The sequence below is a fragment of the Mobula hypostoma genome, chromosome 5, assembly GCF_963921235.1.
Source record: "Mobula hypostoma chromosome 5, sMobHyp1.1, whole genome shotgun sequence".
In the NCBI taxonomy this organism is placed as follows: Eukaryota; Metazoa; Chordata; class Chondrichthyes; order Myliobatiformes; family Myliobatidae; genus Mobula; species Mobula hypostoma.
Window position 1 is genome coordinate 51,565,606 of NC_086101.1, and position 24,800 is coordinate 51,590,405.

General features: G+C 42.6%; 1 protein-coding gene across 1 annotated transcript in view; it reads right to left on the minus strand.

Moving 5' to 3' along the window:
- Nucleotides 1-8,187: 8,187 nt before the first annotated feature.
- obi1 (ORC ubiquitin ligase 1) overlaps nt 8,188-24,800 on the minus strand; it is a 41,844-nt gene continuing 25,231 nt past the window's right edge. The window contains exons 5-6 of the mRNA XM_063047519.1: nt 18,648-18,736; nt 8,188-10,816 (exon numbers count right to left, since the gene is read on the minus strand). Of these exons, the coding sequence (XP_062903589.1) occupies nt 9,328-10,816; nt 18,648-18,736 (1,578 nt within the window). The 3' untranslated portion in view covers nt 8,188-9,327. The remainder of the gene's footprint in view (nt 10,817-18,647; nt 18,737-24,800) is intronic.

The following is a 24,800-nucleotide window of genomic DNA, read 5'->3' on the forward strand; positions in this document are numbered from 1 at the left end:
TGAACTTGACAGGCTGAATGGTCCTTCTTTCATGTAACCATTCTTTAACAATGTGAAGTTAGCGCCCCCATCCATTTGCGGCACAGCAGTGTGTGTAGTTGCTTGCAATGGCAGCAGAATGTTGATCCAGCAACAAGGACTAAGCAGAAATATATTCCCAAAACAGAATATAATGTGACTCAGGTGATAATCTAATTACCTGATACTGCCAAAGAGGCTACAGTAGAGTTTGTAAATCGAAGGATTACCAGTGATAGAATAGTACACTGCAGACCCTTTAACCTACTCCAAGATCGATCACTTCCCTCTTACAAAGCCCTCCATTTTTCTTTCACCCATGTCCCCATCTAAAAGCCTTTGTCCAAAAGGTACTGACAGTCCACTCCATCTTGCTACGAGAACAATTCGGGGGCAGGATATTCTGGGACGAGGGTCTCAGCCATTGAGTCCCAAGTGCTTTTCCATCATCTGAGGTACAAGTACAGAATTCAATGGAATTCTTTCCACCTCCCTGGATGAGCTGTTCCAACAGCACCCAGTAAAGTCAGCCTTATCCCAAATATAGCAATTTGTTTGATTGGCATCCCATCTGTCTCTCTGGTCATGCATAGGCACAGGACAGCTATTGATCAGAGATCCAGTGAAGGGGAAGCTGATAAATCCCAAGTACAAGTAGTCAGGTTGACTCACACCTTGGTGCTTGTGTGCTACTTATGTTGTTTCTTTTCATTGCCCGAGCCTGAATATTATGCTGGCCCTACTGCATACTGGCATGAACAGCTTCATTACCTAAGGCTTAATAACTTGCCTCAGGCATGTCACAAATACTACAAGGAGATTGTTCTGTCCCTCACACTGTGTATTATCAGAGTTCATAGATTTGCCAGATAACATAAAAGAAACCACTACACGGACATACCACTTTTGACTAGCTTGCACTAACAGGGACTTTATTTAAATTGTAATTTCCTTTGTGAAATGTTTAATGTATGCTTTTGTGAATGCTGCTTATATGCTATATCTGTGATGCTGTTGCAAGTACATCTTTGTTGCACCTGTGCATACATGCACGACAATAAACTTGACTTTGATCATTTGAACACACTGATCCTCCACTTCCTCATTTCCTCATCTTTCTGTCCAGCTGTGTGGAAGGGCAATGCACATATACGTGGAGATACGTAAATAGTCACCATGAAGTAGGACTTTTTTTTTTACATTTTGTGGGTGTGTGCAGCTCTCGTCCAGGCTAGGCACTGGCGGTATCCACAATCTTCCAGAACTGCAAGCCCACTTGTAGTATAGACTCTACTGTAAAGGAGGCACTCTTTAATCTCAACTGGCCCCAGTATATCTGGTGTGCTGACAGGTGTATAGTACCCATAGCTAATAACATGACTCATTCGTGCAAACTTCCCAGCAACCTAGAAGTCACCACAAAGGTTTTCTAATTGTAGTTACATGTGATGTTATACAATGAAATCCCTTGCAGTCCCAGCAGATCATGTGTTACATAGAAACATAGAAAATAGGTGCAGGAGTAGGCCATTTGGCCCTTCGAGCCTGCACCGCCATTTATTATGATCATGACTGATCATCCAACTCAGAACCCCACCCCAGCCTTCCCTCCATACCCCCTGATCCCCGTAGCCACAAGGGCCATATCTAACTCCCTCTTAAATATAGCCAATGAACTGGCCTCAACTGTTTCCTGTGGCAGAGAATTCCACAGATTCACCACTCTCTGTGTGAAGAAGTTTTTCCTAATCTCAGTCCTAAAAGGCTTCCCCTCTATCCTCAAACTGTGATCCCTTGTTCTGGACTTCCCCAACATCGGGAACAATCTTCCCGCATCTAGCCTGTCCAATCCCTTTAGGATTTTATACGTTTCAATCAGATCCCCCCTCAATCTTCTAAATTCCAACGAGTACAAGCCCAGTTCATCCAGTCTTTCTTCATATGAAAGTCCTGCCATCCCAGGAATCAATCTGGTGAACCTTCTTTGTACTCCCTCTAAGGCAAGGATGTCTTTCCTCAGATTAGGGGACCAAAACTGCACACAATACTCCAGGTGTGGTCTCACCAAGGCCTTGTACAACTGCAGTAGTACCTCCCTGCTCCTGTACTCGAATCCTCTCGCTATAAATGCCAGCATACCATTCGCCTTTTTCACCGCCTGCTGTACCTGCATGCCCACTTTCAATGACTGGTGTATAATGACACCCAGGTCTCATTGCACCTCCCCTTTTCCTAATCGGCCACCATTTAGATAATAATCTGTTTTCCTATTTTTGCCACCAAAGTGGATAACTTCACATTTATCCACATTAAATTGCATCTGCCATGAATTTGCCCACTCACCCAACCTATCCAAGTCACTCTGCATCCTCTTAGCTCCTCCTCACAGCTAACACTGCCACCCAGCTTCGTGTCATCCGCAAACTTGGAGATGCTGCATTTAATTCCCTCATCCAAGTCATTAACATATATTGTAAACAACTGGGGTCCCAAGCACTGAGCCTTGCAGTACCCCACTACCTGTCACCGCCTGCCATTCTGAAAAGGTCCCATTTATTCCCACTCTTTGCTTCCTGTCTGCTAACCAATTCTCCATCCACATCAATACCCTACCCCCAATACCGTGTGCTTTAAGTTTGCACACTAATCTCCCGTGTGGGACCTTGTCAAAAGCCTTTTGAAAATCCAAATATACCACATCCACTGGTTCTCCCCTATCCAATCTACTAGTTACATCCTCAAAAAATTCTATGAGATTCGTCAGACATGATTTTCCTTTCACAAATCCATGCTGACTTTGTCCGATGATTTCACCACTTTCCAAATGTGCTGTTATCACATCTTTGATAACTGACTCCAGCAGTTTCCCCACCACCGACGTTAGGCTAACCGGCCTATAATTCCCCGGTTTCTCTCTCCCTCTTTTTTTAAAAAGTGGGGTTACATTAGCCACCCTCCAATCCTCAGGAACTACTCCAGAATCTAACGAGTTTTGAAAAATTATCACTAATGCATCCACTATTTCTTGGGCTACTTCCTTAAAGCACTCTAGGATGCAGACCATCTGGTCCTGGGGATTTATCTGCCTTCAATCCCTTCAATTTACCTAACACCACTGCCCTACTAACATGTATTTCGCTCAGTTCCTCCATCTCACTGGACCCTCTGTCCCTTACTATTTCTGGAAGATTATTTATGTCCTCCTTAGTGAAGACAGAACCAAAGTAGTTATTCAATTGGTCTGCCATGTCCTTGCTCCCCATAATCAATTCACCTGTTTCTGTCTGTAGGGGACCTACATTTGTCTTTATCAGTCTTTTCCTTTTTACATATCTATAAAAGAATCTTTCAAGGTGATTTGGATGCAACCAACTACTCTCTGAACCAAAGGAAGCCTAAGTTCTCAGAAAAAGCCCACAGGCATGCTCCTTGCTACTCTGTTCTATTCCCTTTAGCACAGAGCTACGAGCTTTACGCTAAATGCATCACCAAAAAAAAGCCTATTCTTACCCATAAAGACTTTGCAAAGCATCGCTTAGAAGATACTGTAAAGATGTGAAAGGGGGTCTTGTGGTCAGATGAGGCTAAAGTGGAACATTTTGGTCTCAACACTAAAGAGTATGTGTGATATAAATCTAATACTGTGTATCATCAAGGTAACATCAACCCTACCGAAAAGTATGTTGGTAGTAGCACCATGTTATGGGGAAGCTTTTCAGAAGCAGGGTCTGGAAATCTGGTCAGGATTGATGGGAAGATGAATGCTGCTAAATACAGGGAGATCCTGGATAAAAACCTGCTACCCTCTGCCAGAAAACTTAAACTGAGGAGGAAGTTGGTCTTTCAGCAGGACAATAACCCAAAGCACGCTGCCAGAACCACCATGGAGTGGCTTCAAATGAAGAAAATTTGACATCCTCAAGTGGTCCAGTCAGAGCCCTGACCTTAACCCGATTGAACATCTTTGGCAAGACCTCAAGATTGCTGCTCACTGCTGCTTCCCAACTAACCTGGCACAACTTAAGCAATTTTGCAGGGAGGAATGGGTAAATCTTGCTCCATCACATTATGCAAAGCTAATAGAGACGTACCCTAAAAGACCACTGGCTGTAATGGCTGTGAGAGGTGGTTCAACTAAGTACTGAGCAAAGGGGGATGAATACTTTTGAAGTGCTGACATTTCAGTTTGTGATCTTTTAGTTTTTCATATTTTTCCTGCTTTTTCAGCTCCACTGTGAAACAAAGAAGCATGTGATTCACAAATAAAAATTCTCAGTTGAATTGGTCAAAATCCTATTTGCAATACTCATTTATGTGAACAAAAGGGTTGGGGAGGAGTGAATACTTACAAGGCTCTGTACGTGATGCTTTGTGTTTCATTGCTTACATCTTGTCTATCGAATGTCTGCATTACTTTTGTTCCAAGTTCAAATGCTCAAAAGCAAAACATTTTCAAAACAGGCAGGAAGTACTGTAATCAGAAAACCACACACCTCCATTAAAAAAATGTGGCAATATTCCTACATTATATATATAATCCATTTAAATTTTAATATGGATTATGTACTGATTAATCAGAGACCTTTTAAAGGGCCACTGCTGATGAGTTCTGCTTTTACAAATCTTCTCCTGAATGTGGGATACACATACTTCATCCTGGTTTCTCGTAGTATCAAAGGCCTTGCCAATCCACATCCCATTTCACACACCTTCCCTCTAGCCCCCTTTGCCTTGTTCCTGCTTAATATTTTGACTTTCTCATTCTGTTGTAGCAGAGGTCAGTACAAAAAATTAATGGTGGATTTTTACCATTGTTCACACAGGATAGGAGGAGCGATTCCGCCAAACTGAGGCAGTAAGCAAAATGCTTGAGTTTTTTTAACAAGTTAAAACATTTCCCCATATTGAAGAATATATCTTTACCGTTCCATATCTAACTAGCCTGAATTGAGATTCTAAGTGTTGCCTGCTAATCTTAACCACCATCATCTGTACTGCAATTCAGGCAGCATCTGTAGAAAGAGAAACAATCACTGATTCAAGTCTAAAATTCTTCTGAATGCAACAAACGTAATGGTTGGAACAAAGCGAGTGTCTCTGAAACAATTTACCTGTTAAAGAGCAGTTAAGCCCCTTCATTTAACGTGCTGTAAATGTTCTAAATTCTGTGTAATATTCCACAGTGTGGGCTACTGGGAAAGCCAAGGCTCAACAATACAAATGAATAGAGGTCATGTTGGAGGGAGGAGGAAGTGGAGAATGGAGAGAGTATTCTGTGTGGATTATGTGCATGTTCTTCCTGTGTCAGAGCTGAGGTGAGGAAAGATCTTGGAAAGGTCGGGAACTGGCCTTATCGAGGTGGCAGACCCAAAGCCAATGGGCAATCTAAGCGCCAGGCTAGATTGAAATAGCCAGTCAGAGGTGAGAGATTGGCCGGTTTGACTTGCCCCTCCACAGGGTTTGCTGAACTGTGTGCTGGACCGAGGCCTTCTGAACCAGCTGCAGTGATGCCTGGCATTGAGAACTTCAGTTCTGAATTCTGTTTGCTAGCTTTATTCTTTACATAATTTTGTTTCTTTCTCTCTACCTGCACATTAGATGTTTGATGGTCTTTTGTTTTTAATGGATTCTATTGAGGTTTTTTGTTTCATGGCTGCCTGTAAGGAGACAGATTTCAAGGTTGTATAAAGTATACATACTTCGATAAAATGTACTTCGATCGCTTGGTTTTTCTCCAAGTACTCTGGCTTTCTCCTACATCCAAAGATGTGCAGGTTGGTAGGTTAACTAGTCACTGTAAATTGTCTCCGGTGTTGGTGGCTGACTCTAGCATGAAATAGATTGTGATCAGTGAAAAATCAATAGGCCTAAGGACCATTTTGGTGTTGCACAACTCTATAAATTCAAATGGATTAAAATGATTAAAGATTGATTCTGTTCCTTCCAATATTTCCACCTCAATATGTATTTCTGTTACTAATTATCTTACTTATGAGGAATTCTTGTGATCACACCAGAAATTCTGTCATCTGAATGACAGAATATTGTGGACACCAGTAATATCTACTGCACAGGCCTGTAACTAATTGCTAGCATTACAAAGTACTCTTGGACATGGTAAAACAGGATCCCAAGATCAGTAGACAGAGGGCAGCCATATTCATGGAATATGTTTGAAAAGAAATGATAAGAAGTTGGAGAAAATCCAACTTAACCAATAAAAGTTAAGATTTTTTGAAGAGATCTTTTCTGCGTGAATATATTGAATTGAAACTGAATTTTGTCCTCAGTTGTCCGCGATCATTGATGCTGGCCTTCAACCACATCGCCTCCATTTCCCACATATCTGCACTTATTCCATCTTCCCAGCGCCTTAATAGGGGTAAAGTTCCTCTTGTTTTTATCTACCACCCCATAAGCCTCTGCATCCAGCACATCATTCTCCACAACATCTACCATCTTCAGTGGGATCCTACTGCAAATCATATCTTTACATTCTCCCATCCTCCAGGAATCATTCCCTCCATGATTCCCATGTTCATTCATCTCTCCTCATTGATTTTCCTGCTGGCACTTATCCCTGCAGGTGAAACTTAATCTCCTTCAGCACAGGTGCACCGGAAGACTATGTGCTTAGCCCCTGATCTACTTGCTTTATACTTATGAATGTGTGGCTAAGCACAGTTGATAAGGAATCAGCATTTAGGAGGGAGATGGAAAATCTGGCTGAGTGGTGTCATAACAACAACCTCTCAATCAATGTCAGCAAGACCAAGGACTGATTATGGACTTTAGGTGAAGAAAATAAGAGGTCCGTGAGCCAGTTCTCAGAGGATCAGAGGTGGAGAGGGTCAGCAACTTTAAATTCCTGGGTGTCACTAGTTCCAAGGACCTGTCCTGGGCCCAGCACGCAAGTGCAATTATAAAGAGAGCACAGCAGCGCCTCTACTTCCTTTGGAGTTTGTGGAGAGTATATTAACTAGCAGCATCACAGCCTAGTATGGAAAGAGGAATGTCTTTGAACAGAAAATCCTTCAAAACCCCATCACGGGTAAAGCCCTCCTAATGATTGAGCACATCTACATGAAATGCTGGCGCAGGAAAACAGCATCCGTTATCACGAATCCCACCATCCAGTGGCATGCTCTGTTCTCACTGCTGCAGTCAGGAAGAAGATGCAAGAGGCTCACGACTCACACCACCAGGTTCAGGACCAGTCACTACCCCTCAACCATCAGGCTCTTGAACAAAAGGGAATAAACTTAATTTGCCCATCATTCAAGTGTTCCCGCAACCTATGGACTCGCATCCCAAGGACTCTTCATCTCATGTCCTCGGTATTTATTGCTCATTTATTTATATTATTATTTCTACTGTTTGCATTTGTACAGTTGGTTGTCTTCTGCAGTCTGGATGAACAATCTAGTTGGGCAGTCTTTCCTTGACTCTGCTATAGTTACTATTCTATCGATTTGTTGAGTATGCCCACAAGAAAATGAGTCTCAGGGTTGCAAATGGTGACATACATGCTGATAAATTAGTTTGATAACAAACTTAGATTGAACTTTGAAGAGCTACACCTGCGCCTTCACCACCATACAGGGTCCAAATAGTCCTTCCAGGTGAGGCAACACTTCAGCTGCAAGTCTGCTGGGGTGATCTACTCTATCGGGTGCAACCACTTCTACGTTGTTGAGACCCGACATCTATTGGGGAACCTCTGTCGACCACCTTTGCTCCATCCACAGCATACATAATTTCCTGGTGGTCAAACATTTTAGTTCCACTGCCCATTCTCAATCCGACATGTTGATACATGGTCTCCTCAACTGCCACTCATGTTGGAGGAATAACAGCTCATATTCCATCTATGTAGCCACCAACCTTATAGCATGAACTTCAATTTCTCCATCCCCTCTCTTTTTGTATTCCCTATTCAGGCTCCACTCTGAACCCTTTTTCCGCTTCTCACCTGCCTATTACCTCCCTCTGGTGCCCCTCTTCCTTCCCTTTCTCCCATGGTCCAGGTTCCTCCATCGTCAGCCTTTACCTTTTCCACCTCTAACCTCCCACTTCCTACTTCATAACCCTCCCCCATCTTCCCCCTCAGCTATCACCTTGTAATCCTTCCCCTCCCCCACCTCATTCTGTCTTCTTCCTCCTTCCTTTCCAGTCCTGCTGAAGGGACTTGGCCTGAAACATCGACTCTTTATTCCTTCCCCCAGGTGCTGCCTGACCTGCAGAATTTCTCCAGCATTTTGTGTGTGTTACTCTGGATTCCCAGCATCTGTAGAATATTCTGTATACGAATACATTTTCACTGATTCAATATTTAAGCAAAGACAAATAGATTTTTTTAATATTTCTATAGAACATTAAATGATTAATGCAAGAAAACCCCAGACAGTGCAACATATTCATTCTGATTCCATTTGGTGGGAAACAGGATTTTACTGAAGACCACATTTTGTCCACTTCTGTACCCAAGAATCAACTCGAAAAAAAATTTGGAGATTCCAGAATCTCTCGTTCAGAATTTGCCCATTTGTGTATCATTCACGCTGCTTCCTAAACCAAGAATGCTTTTGCAGAGGTCCTTAACTTTCACCAATAATTCTTTATGCTCAGTTGTCTGACAAATATAACAACCAGTCTTAAAAGGAATAGATCACTTCGACAAGTATCCTTTTCCAATAAGACTGTTTGAAGGATAAATTGCTCACTATAATTAATGGTGAATGGACGGCGAATTATGTTCAAAACTGCAATATAAGGGGAAAGGAAGACCAGTGAACTATATACAACAATGGACTACTCCCCTTTTAGCACTAATACTCGTACAAACAGAATTTCAGAAGCATATTGGTATATCTGTGGATTAAGCACCAGACTTTCAACACATTAGCTTAAAGCACACTGAGCTGGGTATTGCATTCAAAAATAGTTGCCTAGCTTACTTTCATTTGCCAATTTGAAGTGGTTGTAGTAGTTTTCCAGCCTGAATGATTTAACTACAAAAAACAAAGAAACAGTATTGCAATTGCATTTGATACATATAGCTGATATTCTGTTAATGGACTCCTTAGAACATAGCTTTCTTCCCATCTAATGAGAGCTTTGTTGTCGGCTGTTAGATTCCATGAGCAGGAAAGGTGCACCCATCAGGAGTGTGTCATTGTGCTGTCCCGGATAATATGTTACATGATAATAAGACAGTTGGGGATGGGGGAGAACAGACAAACTACGAAGATAAGATGGACTCAAGATTCCACGGGGGGGGGGGGAGAAGATTGGAACATGCTAAGAGTTTCAACATAGAAAGTCTTTTTTTGAGGATTTAGATGGACTGGACAAGTCCTCGCCATAACTCGGTGGCTTCCTCTTGATGGTAAGGCACCTGTTGACTGGTTCCAGCATCTGCTCACTTTCAGCCATTAAATAGTTGTTCCACAGAGATGGTTTCTTGTGCTGGAGGACAGATAATTCTGAAGGCACTGAAAGGAATGGCGAACTAAAACTGCAAGGGAAAGACCGTTTTTCTTCTGAAGTTTCTTCCTTTTGGCTTGAGGTAACCGAAGATACTGTGAGCAATGAAACTGCGTTTTTTGCCCTGCTCTTTATCTGATCTCCAATGTCAGAGATGGGATTTTGCCTCAATTTCTGCTCCAATCTTTTCTCAGCTTCATTCAAAAGTTCCGTACACTGCACTAGATCTGATGACAAAGATACATCCAAGTCAGAGAGATCTTGGGACAACACAGAGCACTGGGGATTTTGAGTATTCTCAGTTTCATCCAACATGAAATCCAGTTCAGATATCTTTTCTCGATAGGCTGCATCCATTGACGTCTCACTGGAGGTTCTGGAACGCTGACCGTTATTCTCAGCAAGGGAGGGACCATCAAGAACTGGACTACATATTAGATCAGGCATTTTAGCTTTCAATTTGGTGTCATCATACAGAGAAGTCTGAAAGTTTTTTCCTAAGTTATCTTTATGAGCATTTCTATTAGGACCAGACTGACAATCCCAAAGCATCATGCTTTCAGCGGTAACACTGGCATTCTGCGCATGACCATTGACATTCGGCTTTGACAATATCTGCTCCTCAAAACATGCATTTCTCCAGCAAGCATCATCAAAACAAAGTCTTCTCAAGTAGCCCAACTTCTTGTCTCCATCTCTCTTTTTCATCAGGGGACTGGCTTCGTCGTCTGTGCTGTCGAGGTGCAGTCCGCCTAGTGACATGGACGGCGTGCAGGGGCTTGGCAGTTCAAACTGGATTGCACTCTCATTCGACAGGGTGCGTTCCTCATCCTTCACATCAGACTTCAGGCAACGTAACACATTCTCAACAGTGGCTGTAGCTAAAACTCTATTGTCAGCAGGGGCTTGTTTATTCGGGATAGACTCACACGCAGTTTGACTTGTACTTTGGTGGGAGGAGAGGGCAAAGGGTGATTTCGCACTGTCTGATCGGCTGACAGATGACTGCTCTATTTCACTGAGGCTTCTCCTCAAGGCCATAATCCTCTTTTCCTGCGGGTCATTGTGACAGTCCCACAGATCGCCGCCACTTCCATTTTCTGCATGCTGACCAGAACCAGATGGTGACTCTGAACAAACTCTCCCACCTTTGTTTTCACTTTGCTCACACTTTCTCTTCAGCCGCTCCATCTGGAACTCCATATCCTCGATGTACTTGTCACTCCTTTCCAAAGCCCTCTTTAGTCGGCTTATCTCACGTTCACATTGTTCCACTTTGGACTGAAGGGCAGCCACTGTGAATCTTCCAAATCTGCAAGCAGATAGAAACTGTTTGTGAAAATGAGGACAGACACTTTTTTTAAAAACATCTAATTCTTACTTTTCATCTCTGGGCAGATGCAAAAGCATAGAATAAACTGCGTGCAAATGGTTTATGCAAAAGCTGGTTGCTAATGAAAAACTTTTGAACTCATGCCCTCTGCTTTCCAAAGCAACAGCTGCAACAATCTCCAAGATCTCATTGCAGCATGCAGATGACAATTATGTAAAGGTCCTCCCTGGGTGGAGCCTGTGCAGTTGTAAGTTAGAAATCTACAGAAACAGAGTGAGGGTCACAGAAGCGGCGGAGACGGTAGCGGGAGCAGGCGAGGGAAGAGTGGCCATCAATTGACCTCACTGACTCTGGGAGACAGTGAGTCTATTCAGCACTCTCAACCCAGCCTGGGAGTGGTGCTGATGATGGGGGAGGGTGGGCAATGGCAGAGAGGGGATGCGGAAAGGCCTCAGCCCCACGTGGCAGGGGATACCAGCAAACCTGCAGCAGCCGGCAAGTCCATCCCACTGTGCTCTCGAACATGGCAGGTGTTTGTAACCGGGAGAGGGCCTGTCTGCTTGAGTTTGAGGGCTGAACTCCAAATGTTTGCCGACTCAGGCACTCAAGTAAAATAGGAGGCCACTCGGCCCCTGCTGACCTTCCCCCGTCTCATTCTGCTTCTGAGTCAGTTCTCTATAGCCCTCAACTCCTTGATCTTCCACAAAGCCATCTGCAGGTCTTCCCCAGGTGATGGACAGCCTGTACACGAGCGAGTGCTTGGGAGACTGGCAGCATAAACTTGCTGGCTGCCGCAGGGCAGCAGGTATCTTCTGCTGCCTGAGAACTTGGTCCGCGGCTACATTACCGACTTGCGTACATTTCACAGGAATGGAACCCTGCCGCAACCTAGGGAAGAATTCCGTAAATACCTTCCATTTAAAGACCCGCCAATGACCTGGAGCCCAGAAATTGACGAGTCTCTATGTGATTCTTGCACGTCGGTTATAAGTGCTTACCCCAGAATTATGCAACTATATCCCTCGCTCAGAATTCTCCCACTTGTGGAAATATAGGCATTTCTCCCTCGGATCTTATGTTTCAGTAAGACTGCCCTCCCCCTATTTCTCCTAAGCTCCGAAGAATACAGACTGAATAAGATCACAAAGTATTTCAATGGTGGTAAGCAAATGGACTGCCCTACGATTTACATTGCCTGCCTAATCAGACTATTGCTTGACTGATGAGCCACACTGGCGGTGGAATAGTCACTACTACATGTGAAGCTGACCAAGGGGTGCTGGGATTGTGATCTACTTAATACCACTGGGAAATTTTAGGCATATGTATTTCAATCTGAAACCCAAGCAAACTTAGGAGAACTGGGTGAGGCGGTTAAATTCATTGTAAAATTGCACACCCGCGCTTTCACTGAACTATTTTATATCTCATGCTACATCTATATTTCTGTTTTTAATTTAACTATCTGCATTTTATTTAGTGCCCTCCCAGGTCATTAATTGTGCAAACGATTATTGCTATAAAACATGATTTACACACTATGTTAATACCCCACTCGTAATTTCTGACTCTAACCTCACTAAGAGCTTTTTAAAATGATTGACATTGTTACACAGTAAACTGATAAAAAGCCTGTTTTCCTAAGTGACAGACAGTGAACATGCACAAAAAGAGTTCATTTGATGCATTAGTGGATCCTTTCAATGAAAGCTGAGCTTCAAACAGCTTGACTGACAATGAAAGATTGCTGAGAGATAATTTTAAAAAAACTAACATGGCTATTGCATTTGAACAAGTACTCTGAGATGTACATACATCAGTATTCTGCATTAAGAACAAATCCCTTGTCTCAAACAGTATGAAATGATTTTCATCTCACTCACACACACATGCAAGATGGATCTAAATTCATAACCTTTGGGAAAATCTACATGTCTTGATTCATGTTGGATAGCTTCTCCTGCATTTGATCAAAAAAAAAATCACTACCTTGCCAAAAAAGTGTCTGGGCATTCCTGGAGCAATGACTGAGCAACATTCAAGAATGAAGGCAAACTTACAAAATGATAAATTATCTTTCTACTTTATTCCACACACTTCTCAAACTAAAGCTACAAATCAAAGTAGCAAATATTTAAGGGCTACAATTTTGGATGTACAAACTACTGGATTCATTTTGAGTAATCCACATTAAGTACGAATGTGAGGTACAGCTTCAGAGAAGGTCAATCTAAAAGTCTACACGACAATATTAAGTGAAAGGATCAGGAACTCAAAGAGTTTGGTTGCAAATGTGTGGAGAGGCAGAAGTTTAGGGAGGAAATTCCAGAGCTTGGAGCCAGTAGCCAAAGGCACACCATCAGTGGAGAGATCAAGTTAGGCATCATCATAAGGTCAAAACTGGAAAAATACAATGAAAAGTTAATTAAAATATAGGGATAAGTAAAGCCATGTAAGAAAAAAAAAGTTGAGGGAAAAGCTGAGGAATTGGTCAACCGAAATCCATTACAACTGGTCTTAAATGAAGCAACAACATTACATGGGTTTCAGGGACAAATTTACAAATGAGGTACAATTACAACAAAGCTGGGGTGACACAGAGCAACTCAAAAAGCAAGCTCTGGATCTCCTTGTTTAACTCCACAACTGCAAACTCTAGAAGGTACAGCCCAATTCATTTAACAGCGAGTACTCCTTCATCAATACGAAGTAAAACCCAGGACAGTCAGCCGCCATCCAGTAAGAACATAGAACAGAAATCTACAGCACATTACAGGCCTTTCGGCCCACAATGTTGTGCTGACCAGGTAACCTACTCTAGAAACTGCCTAGAATTTCCCTACTGCATAGCCCTTTAGTTTTTCTAAATTCCAGGTGCCCATGAGTTTCTTAAAAGACCCTATAATATCCACCTCTACTACCATCACTGACAGTGCTTACCAAGCACCCACCACTCTTTGTGTGAAAAACTTACCTCTGACATCCCCCCTGTATCTACGTCCAAACACCTTAAAACTATGCCCCCTCGTGTTAGCCCTTTCAGCCCTGGGAAAAAACTCCAACTATCTATATGATCAATGCCTCTCATCACCTCTAACAGGTCACCTCTCATCCTCCATCGCTCCAAGGAGAAAAGGCCAAGTTCACTCAACTTATTCTCATAAGACACCCTCTCCAATTCAGGCAACATCCTTGTAATTCTCCTCTGCACTCTCTCTATTGTATCCACATCTTTCCCGTAGTGAGGTGACCTGAACTGAACACACTACTCCAAGTGGGGTCTAACTAAGGTCTTATGTAGCTGTAACATTACCTTGCGACTCTTGAACTTAATCCCATGATTGATGAAGGCTAACACACCATACGCCTTCTTAACAACACTGTCAACCTGCGCAGCAGCTTTGAGTGTCCTATGGACATGGACCCCAAGAACTCACTGATCCTCCACAGTGCTAATAATAGAAACATAGAAAACCTACAGCACAATACAGGCCCTTCGGACCACAATGCTGTGCTGAACATGTACTTACTTTAGAAATTACCTAGGGCTACCCATAGCCCACTATTTTTCTAAGCTCCATGTATCCATCCAGGAGTCTCTTAAAAGACCCTATTGTTTCCACCTCCACCGGGGCCACCGGCAGCCCATTCCACACAGTCACCGCTCTCTGCATAAAAAAACTTACCCCTGACATCTCCTCTGTACCTACTTCCAAGCACCTTAAACCTGTGCCCTCTCGTGTTGCCCATATTATATTCTGTCCTTAAATTTCACCAACCAAAATGAACCACTTCAGTTATTTGGGTTGAATTCCACCTGCCACTTCTCAGCCCAGTTCTGCATCCTGTCGACGTTCCACTGTAACCTCTGACAACTCTCCAGACTATCCACAACATCCGCAACTCGTGTCATCAGCAAACTTAGACCACAAGATCATGAAACCTAGAGGCAGAACTAGGCCATTCAGCCCAACAAATCTCCCCCATTATTTGATCATGGCTGATTTATTTTCCCTCTCAATCTCATTCTCCTGCCTTCTTCCCATAATCTTTGACATCCTTATGAATCAAGAACCTATCAACCCCTGCTTTATATTTACCCAAATACAGCCTCCAAAGCCATCTGTTACAATGAATTCCAGACTCAGCAACCTCTGGCTAAATAGATTATGAAGGCATTAGACAGGAACCAAGAGCAGCTAATTGGGAACTCTTTTTTCTGGCAAATCCACATCAGAGATCTGGAGAGTGTTGAAAGATCAACTGCACAGAGTACAGGAAAGGTATGTTCCTATTAAAAGGAAGGACAGGGATGGAAAGATAAGAGAACCTTGGATGTCCACAGAGGTGATGAATTTAGTCAAGAAGAAAAAGGTAAAGTATGCAAAACTTCAGAAGTTAGGATCAAAAAAACATGAGGAGTAAAACAAAGCCAGAAAATAACTAGAGGGAATTAGGAAAGCCAGGAGAGGCCATAAAAAGTCCTTGGCAAGTAGGATTAAGGAGAATTCAAAGGCATTCTATACATACATTTAAAGCAAGAGGTTAACTACTCTTCGTGATTTTTATAAGTGACCTGGATGAGGAAGTGGAGGGATGGGTTAGTAAATTTGCTGATGACACAAAGGTTGGGGGTGTTGTGGATAGTGTGGAGGGCTGTCAGAGGTTACAGCAGGACATTGATAGGATGCAAAACTAGGCTGAGAAGTGGCAGATGGAGTTCAACCCAGATAAGTGTGAGGTGGTTTATTTTGGTAGGTCAAATATGATGGCAGAATATAGTATTAATGGTAAGATTCTTGGCAGTGTGGAGGATCAGAGGGATCTTGGGGTTGAAGTCCATAGGACACTAAAAGCTGCTATGCAGGTTGACTGTGTGGTTAAGAAGGCATACGGTGTATTGGTCTTCATCAACCATGGGATTGAGTTTAGGAGCCGAGAGGTAATGTTGCAGCCATGTAGGACCCTGTTCAGACCCCACTTGGAGTACTGTGCTCAGTTCTGGTCGCCTCACTATAGGAAGGATGTGGAAACCATAGAAAGAGTGAAGAGGAGATTTACAAGGATTGGGGAGCATGCCTTATGAGATGGGTTAAGTGAACTGGGTCCTTTCTCCTTGGAGCGATGGAAGATGAGAGATGACCTGATAGAGGTGTATAAGATGATGAGAGGCATTGATCGTGTGGACAGTCAGAAGCTTTTTCCCGGGGCTGAAATGGCTAGCACAGTTTTAAGGTGCTTGGAAGTAGGTACAGAGGAGATGTCAGGGGCAAGTTTTTTCTTCCTTCCTTGCAGAGAGTGGTGAGTACATGGAATGGGCTGCCAGTGATAGTAGTGGAGGTGGATACGACAGGGTCTTTTACAAGACTCCTGGACAGATACATGGAACTCAAAAAAAAAAAAAAATAGAGGGCTATTGGTTACCCTCGGCAATTTCTAAGCTAAGGACATGTTCGGCACAGCTCTGTGGGCCGAAGGGCCTGTATTGTACTGTAGGTTTTCTATGTTTCTATAACTAGAGAGAGGGGAAGACCACTCAACGATAGGGCGGGGGGGAGACATTTACTTGGAGGTGGAGAATGTGAGTGAGGTACTTAATGAGTACTTTGCTTCAATATTTACCAAGGAAAAGGACATGGGGGACCAGGAGATCAATACTGAGTGTATAAATACGTCAGGGTGTTTAGAGGTCAAGGAGGACGTGTTGGGTCTCTTAATGAGTTTTATGGTAGGCCAGTCCCCAGAGTCTGATGGGATTTACCCCAGGTTATTGAAGGAGGCAAGAGACGAGATTGCTGGGGCTTTGACCAGTATCTTTGTGTCCTCTACAGGCACAGGTGAGTTCCTGGAAGACTGGTGAGTGACTCATATTGTACCTCTACTTAGATGGGATCAAGCGAAAATCTTGGGAACTATAGACCGGTGAGTCTATGTCAGATGAAGAATATCGCCGGACAAAATTCTTTGGGATAGGATACTGTGTATGGGCATTTGGAAACCTGATTAGGGAGCGCCAGCATGACACTGTGAGAGGCAGGTCATGACTTATAAGCTTGATTGAGTTTTTTTGACAAGGTGACGGGAGAGATTGATGAAGGTAGGGCAGTGGATGTTGTCTACTTGGATTTTAGTAAAGCATTTGACAAAGTCCCTCATGGGAGGCTAATCCAGAAGGTTAAGATGCACGGGGTCCACAGTGAACTGGCTGTTTGCATTCAGAACTGGCTCGCGTATAGTTGAGCTGGAGGTCTGTAATTACTGGCGCTCCACGGGGATTTCTTCTGGGACCTCGGCTGTTTGTGGTTTATATAAATCACCTGGATGAAAATGTAAATGGTGGGTTAGTAAGTATGCGGATGATAGCAAGATTGGTGGAGTTTTAGATAGTGTAGAAGACTGGCTAAGAATACAGCATGGTATAGATCAGTTGCAGATATGGGCAGAAAAATGGCAGATGGAGTTTAACCATATAAATGAGAGGTGCTGCACCTTATGGGCAAGGAGCAGTTAAGGACAAGATACTTAATGGAGTTGCTGAGCAAAGAGATTGGGATTGAAGTTCATAGCTCTTTTAAAGTGGCTACACAGGTCGATAAGGTGGCTCAGAAGGCTTATGGATGCTTGCTTTTATTAGTCGAGGCACTGAGTTCAAAAGTCAACAGGTTATGTTGCAACTTTATACGCCTCTGGTTAGGCCACATCTGGAGTATTGCGCGCAGTTCTGGCAGCACTATAGAATGGATGTTGAGGCTTTGAAGAGGGTGCAGAAGAGTTTTCCCAGGATGCTGCCTGGAATAGAGGACATGCGGTATCATGAGATGTTGGACAAACTTGGGTTGTTTCTTTGGAGTGGCAGAGGCCAACGGGAGATAGGATAGAAGTTGATAAGATTATGAGAGGCACAGACAGAGTAGACAGGGAGTATCTGTTTCCCAGGGTAGAAATGCCTCATACCACAGGGCATGCATTGAAGGTGAGATGGGGTAGATTCAAAGGGGATGTAGGGTAAGTTTTGCTCACTCAGAGTGATGGATTCCTGGTATAGGCACATGGATGCGAGGAAGATGAAGGATATGGACATTATGTAGGCAGGAGGGATTCCTTTTTTTTGGGGGGAGGGGGTTTAAAATTACTTCTCAGCTGGTCTGGCACGACATTTTGAGTCAAAAGGCCTGTTCCTTGCTGCACTATACTATGTTCTAACTCTGTTCTAAAGGGACGTCCTTGTAATCTGAGGTTGTGCCCTTTGTTCCTAGATTCTCCCACCAATGGAAACATCCTCTCTACATCCACTCTATCTACAGTTTATGTAGAACTGCCATAGCCTGGGAAAATCTGATGGATTTAGTAGTGCCTGCGACCAGCAAATAAAATGGACAATAGGTTCCTGGAGCTGTGTACTGAAAAACCAGATGCTGATCAACAAACGAGAAAATCGGCAGATGCTGGAACATTCATTCTGGGTATCTGAAGTGCGAGTGCGAAGGAGGTGGTTTGAAAATTATACGTAATTCAAAGGAAGCATTGTAGATACACTGTAACTATAGAATTGTCCTGCTGTTACCTTTGATCTTTAGCATATAAAATGTCATGTAATATCAGACTGAACAGGCCTCTTCCTTCAAAGTGTGTCTCATTTTGTCCAATAAAAGACTGCTTTTATCTCCCAGCTGCACCTCCCCGGTGACTTTGTTCACACTGCAACACAGTACTTGTGTAACAGTTTGCACAAGAGTGGGGGGGGAAGAGACAGAGGGAAGATAAAGCTGACCACTAATCTTGTTATATTTAGCACAGCCATCATACATACTTTTGTGGTGATCTACTCTCCACCTCAGCCTTCAGATGTAAATTCTCCCTCACAAGATCACCATTTTGAATACGAAGTTTTTGGTTTGCCTAAAGGAAAAAAAAATTAGAAACATTAAAGCATTGTTACAGATACTGAAGGGGTACATCATAATTTGCACCAAATAGTCAACATCAAAATAAAATTGACATGCCCACCTTTCCAAGGTTCATTATGCACATGATCTTCTTCCAACACACAAAGTTCAATTTAAGTTAGATTTTACAAATTAATATTTATGGAAAAATGCAGAATATGTTTTTGATACTTCATTGGCAGCTGAGAGTTAGCTGCAAGACATCAAGGGAATGCACTAATGGTAAAATCATGTTTCTTGCACAACTAACTGATTTGAATGGAGTACGCAATGACAATGTGTCTACATCAATGGATTTGCTCAACAGCTATTAGGAAGAGAGGAAAAGCATTAATTTAAGTTTCATGTTGCATTAGACTGAATTTAATGCCAAAAGGTGATGCTTGAAATGAAAGTCTATTTACACAGCACACAGTGACCTTTCTTCCTGTGGAAATAGATGATATGAAGTAATGTTTCACAACAGCATAACATATCCTCCAAGTCTCATTCCATGGGCCCTTGCAGTTCTGAATTAAATTTCACCCTCCTTTTCATGGCTTTGGTACGTATTACTGCAAGAAGAACCACTATAAAATCATCAGCAATGTTGGACTGTCGCCAAATCCAACTCTGATTAGAAGGCAGTTGTTAATTAACATACCGATTGATTTCCTGAAGATCAGCTTCTTTTCTTGGCCTACACTAACTGAGAAGAGAGTGTGACTGGCAAAGTTCAATTAAAACCAACAGGGAAAATTAAGTAGTTCAGCAAGCATGCACTGTCAATTTGAATGTAATTAGGTTAACTCTCTACAGCACTTTCTTCCAGGGAATGCTCCAAAGTTATATCCACAGCTAAGTGGAAAGAGCTAGAAAATGCTCAAATAGAAAAGTCTGGAAGGAGAATAATAATGCAAACATGTCTTGAGAAGAGTTGGAAAACTCCATGCTTTAAAATGCCTAACATCAAGATGTTAAAATTTGAGCATGTCTTAAGTCTTTGGGGGCAGAGGCATGCATAGAAATGAGAAAATTGACTCAACAAGGTCCGGTTTGCATCCACACCCTACCTAAACAATCCCTCACACACACTTCCACCTCCAGCTCTAGCAATATAACCCATTTATCTTTTCTCCTATCATATCACTTTAACGGGAAGTCAAATAACCAGCTATACTATCCACTTTGACTATTGCAAATAAACACAAGTCCTGGTTACGCGTCCACTGACGCCAGCCAATCTCTGAAGAGTATTTTTAATGGATAGTGTCATCTGTCTTGTAAACACACTACCCAGAAGGCAGCAACGGCACACCACTTCTGCAGAAGAATTTGTTAAAGACAATCACAGTCATGGAATAACCATGATCGCCCACATCATATTACATAGCACTTTACGAATAAATGGACTCATCAATCCCAAAACATTACCTCTGCTTCTCTCTTTCTATTGGTGCAGCCTGACCCGCTGCGTATTTATAGCACTTTGTTTTTCCTCTATGTAGTAAAGAATTCCACATTCTTGCCACTATGAATGAGTCTTTTCTTAAACCCTGTGTTGTGTATGTGGCCTGGTTACACAACAATGCTATTAATAAAAACGCTGGAGATGGGAACTAAGTTTCATGGTTCTTTACTGGCAGAAACTGAACTTGGCACACACGTACAGATCAATATGCGCCGAACAGTGCATGCAATGACGTGTCCCTACAACATCAAGTAGTCCCTTATTATACTGTAGGCCATACAATACACTCCTCCCCTTTTTATTTTAATAGTGTATCAACTGTTTTTTTTACTGGGTCACTATGCTAAACAAATATGTCTACCCTTAACATACAAACGCCTACCATTTGTTTACTTAGTAACTTAATAATATCAAATCATAACAAAGTAACATAATATCAAATTATAACAAACCTTTTTTTTTACTTTTGATCCAAGACCCATTTATAACTAAAGTCTCGGGGGGGGGGGGTCTTCTCTAGATTGCGCGGCACTGAAGCAAATAGGTCTTCACTCGATTGTCTGGAATAAATTAAACAATCCACAAATTGGCAGGTTCCAGCCATAAAGAGTAGTCACCTCTATCTTGCAAAGATGATGAAAGCAGAGTGAAATCCGTGCAAAGGTGAATGTTATTCTTAAAAATATGTACAATCATCAAAACTGAGATGGCATTGGAAATTATCTTCAAATAGTGTGTTCTTCGTCTGTCAATAAACTTGTTTGTTTTAATAGATTTCCATATAAAAGTCATGAACAGTTAACCTCTGAGCGTAGGGAATTAAGGTGTGTGTCTTCAACTTGCTAAGAGTTCTAGGCAGCAGATTGCCTCCATATAATGAAGATTCCTCTTTGCAGCTGTCCTAGATATATACACATCTTTGTGCTATCACTTGTGTTCCTTACCCATATCTCATTTGTTCCAACTGAGCTAATTACACAGCCAATCTTCGTATTCTCCTTAGATTCCAGATAGATAGCCTGACCTTTTATGATACCATCTCTTATCGTAATATAACTTTCCATCTTCCATTCGTGCTTCATATCTTTGTGCTGGTGATTCAGCAGGAGTGCTGGGAAGATGCTCAGAAGACAGAGACACTGGTCTTTTCAGAGATTTAAGCTTATCGGGAGTTTGCAGATCTTCCATTATCTGTTCATCTGTTAACAAGTAATTTAACTGCGCAGGTGCAGGTTTTCGTCTTTAGTAACTGGAACAGGGTCATTAGGTCTCCTCCTTAGTTTCCTAGTCATTATTGGCTTTACCTCCATAGAATCTCCTGTGAGTTTCATTGTTAGCCTCTCATTCTCAATCATCTTTCCCTTTTCTTCTAACAAGCTTTTTATCTTCAAATTCCTTCACTGCTGCTTTCTTCTCTTTAATATAATTCCTTTCCACTTGTCCTGTCTCCAGCTGCAGAAAAAGCTCTGCATTTCGTATTCTTTCCTTGTATTGTTGATCTAGTTTCTTCATCCTTTTCTGATACTCCTGCAAAGTGCCTTCCTGTAACTGCTGTAGCTGTCTTTTGAGAGATGTCAATTTCTCCTGGAACATCTGCTCTTTTACTTCCAGGTAGTCTTCATCATCCGGCTTATTGGCAATATCTGTCTCCCCTGCATCCTCTGTATCATCATCTGAGTCGCGGCCACGGATACTGCGTTTGTCCTCATCATCGACGCTGTCTAGCTCCTCCTCATAGTTATAATAGTCGACAATGAGTGAGAGGAGAGCTGTGGACATCTTCCCCGCTGATCTGCCCTCCTTTGTTGACATATCTAGTGCCTTGATGGTGTGCCAATCCAACTGGATTTGCCTGAGCCATTCACGTCCCAGCAACTGTGGTCCTCCATTTTTCAGTACATAGAGGTTCAGCTGCTGTCTCCACAGGTCACTGTAGCTTTAATTTTACCTTTGGGATGCACTTTCTGTCCTGTGTGAGTCTTTAGCAGTAGCTTAGTTTGTTTCAGAGGTATGTGCGTAAACAGTCATTCGTAGTCGTGTACAGAGATCACTGTTAAAGTTGAGCCTGTGTCCAACTCCATTTTCAGTCTCACACCCACCACTTGTGGAGTGATCCATATTACTCTTCGATCATCTGTCTCTTTCACGCTCAGAAGTTGCCAACAAGACAATTCACTTTCATCAGAGTCGTTTTCATCAGAACTGCCTTCTTTTTATTTTGTGTACGGGTTTCCCCCGCCATCTGAAGGTAGAGCGTTCCTATGAAACGGTTCGTAAGCCGAAATGTCGTAAAGCGAAGAAGCAATTACCATTTATTTATATGGGAAAATTTTGTGAGCATTCGCAGACCCAAAAATAACCTACCAAATCATGCCAAATAACACATAAAACCTTAAATAACAGTGACATATAGTAAAAGCAGGAATGATATCATAATTACACAGCCTATATAGAAATACTTTTCCACAATCATTACTAAACTGTTCTCCGGAGCGAAAATCTCATGCAAGCGCCGTCGGCAGAAAATCTCACGCAAGCGCTGTTAGCAAAAACACGCACAAGTGCTCTCCAGTAGCCTTTGAGCTATGAAGCTGCCAAATCATACCAAATAACACATAGAAGTACACAGCCGATACAAGGTAGAAATAATGTATGTACAGTGTAGTATCACTTACGGGAATTGGTTCAGCACCGAGCACACTGATGACGGTGTGTTAGACTGAGTCGGAGTTTGAGTGGTGCAGTGGCCCCCGACCCTCCAGGCTGCTGACCGATACATTTCTGCGAAGCATGCAGGGGTCCAGCGGTAGCCAGGAGGTACACAGCACATCTTTAAGAAAAAAGCCGAAACATGCTAATTGATTAGGTGCCACCCGTAATTGTCAGCCCAGATCAGTGCCGATTTCCGATTGCATCGTCTCTGATCTGGGCCAACAATTACATGTCGGCGGCACCTAATTAATTAGCATGTTTGTTTCGGCTTTTTTCTTAAAGATGTGCTGTGTGCCTCCCAGCTACCTTTGCATTCTCCGTGAATCAGTATCTGTCCGTGGCCTGGGGGTTGGGGTGGTGGGACACTGGGGTGTCATTTCGTCATCGTTGTCTGTTTCCATTAGGGCAGGCAGCTCATCTTCTCCTATGACTGCCCACCTTGATGTCAAAGGTCGAGGTTCGTCGTCTGCTGTGGCTGACGTGGAAGGCTTGCTTGACTGCTGAGCCTCGCGTATTTTTCTATCACACAGTTCTTTAATAAGGACTCAAACCATCCTGCAAATATCCCCTAAACCGACATACCCTTTCAAAATTAAAGTCGTACTTTATCATTACTCATTCAGTTTCAATTGTTATCCTTTTTTCTTCCAATTGCATCAGCTCTTCAACTGTCAGTTCTTGGTGATGGGATGCCAAAACCTCTTCAACGTCATCTTCGTCAACTTCCACAAGCCAAACTCACGTTGTCCTTACTTTGTTCACCACGATCAAAACGCTTAATTATGTCTAGTTTTACCGTAAGTGTAACACCCTTACGAGCTCTTTCAGGCTTTTCCGATACCATAGAACTCATCTTGCAAACGGCTGCTCACAGGCTTATGTTTAAGCAAGAATCCGGGGGAGAGCGGCTGCTCGGGGCACGCTGCCTTTTATCGCGCACTGATTTTTTACCGTGCGCTGTTTTTTTTCCGTAACAGTGAAAACACCTTCTTAAAGCGAAAATAGGGTACTAATGTAGGTCTTTTGTAACAGTGAGGTTTTGTAAAGCGAACGTTCGAAAAGTGGGGGACACCTGTACCTTGTATTTCCCTTTCTGGGGTTTCTTGTTTCTCTGTATTTTGCCCTTTTTCTGCTGTTGACTAGCTTTGCATACTCTGCCAATGTGGCCCTGTTTGCCACAGTTTCTGCATTTTTGTCTTTAAATCAACAGTCATCCAGGTCATGTGTCCTGTTTCCACAACAGTAACATTTCTTTCCTTCATTCCTGTTCAGTGACATTTTATTTGTGGCATATTCCAGAGAATTTTGATGTATCTCGGAAGCATCCCGTGCTGCTGTTTCTGTTGATATTGCAATGTTTAGCGCTTTTTTGAATGTAAGGTCTCTTTCACACAGAAGCTTCTTCTGTGTGGTTTTCACAGTGCATGCCACACACTAAGCTGTCCCTCAATGCATCCAATAGACCAGCTCCAACTTGACAATGTTCTGATAATTTGTGCAATTCAGCACAATATTCAGAAATGTTTTCATTTTTGCTCTGATTCCAATTGTGAAATTTAAATGTTTCAGCAATGACTAGTGGTTTGGGGTCTAAATGCTGTTGGAGAGTGTCTACTATTTGCTTGAATGTTTTGTCAGCTCGCTTTTCAGGGGTTAACAAGCTCCGTAGCAGGCCATATGTTTCTGCTCCCATAATACTGAGTAAGATGCTGGCTTTCTTTTCATCCTTAACACCTTTAGCCTCACAATGTAACTCCACTCTTTCAATGCAAGTTACCCAGTCTCCAATCCCACTATCAAATGCTGTAATGGTTCCAATCATCGCCATCTTTGCTATATTAATTAAGCCCCGTTC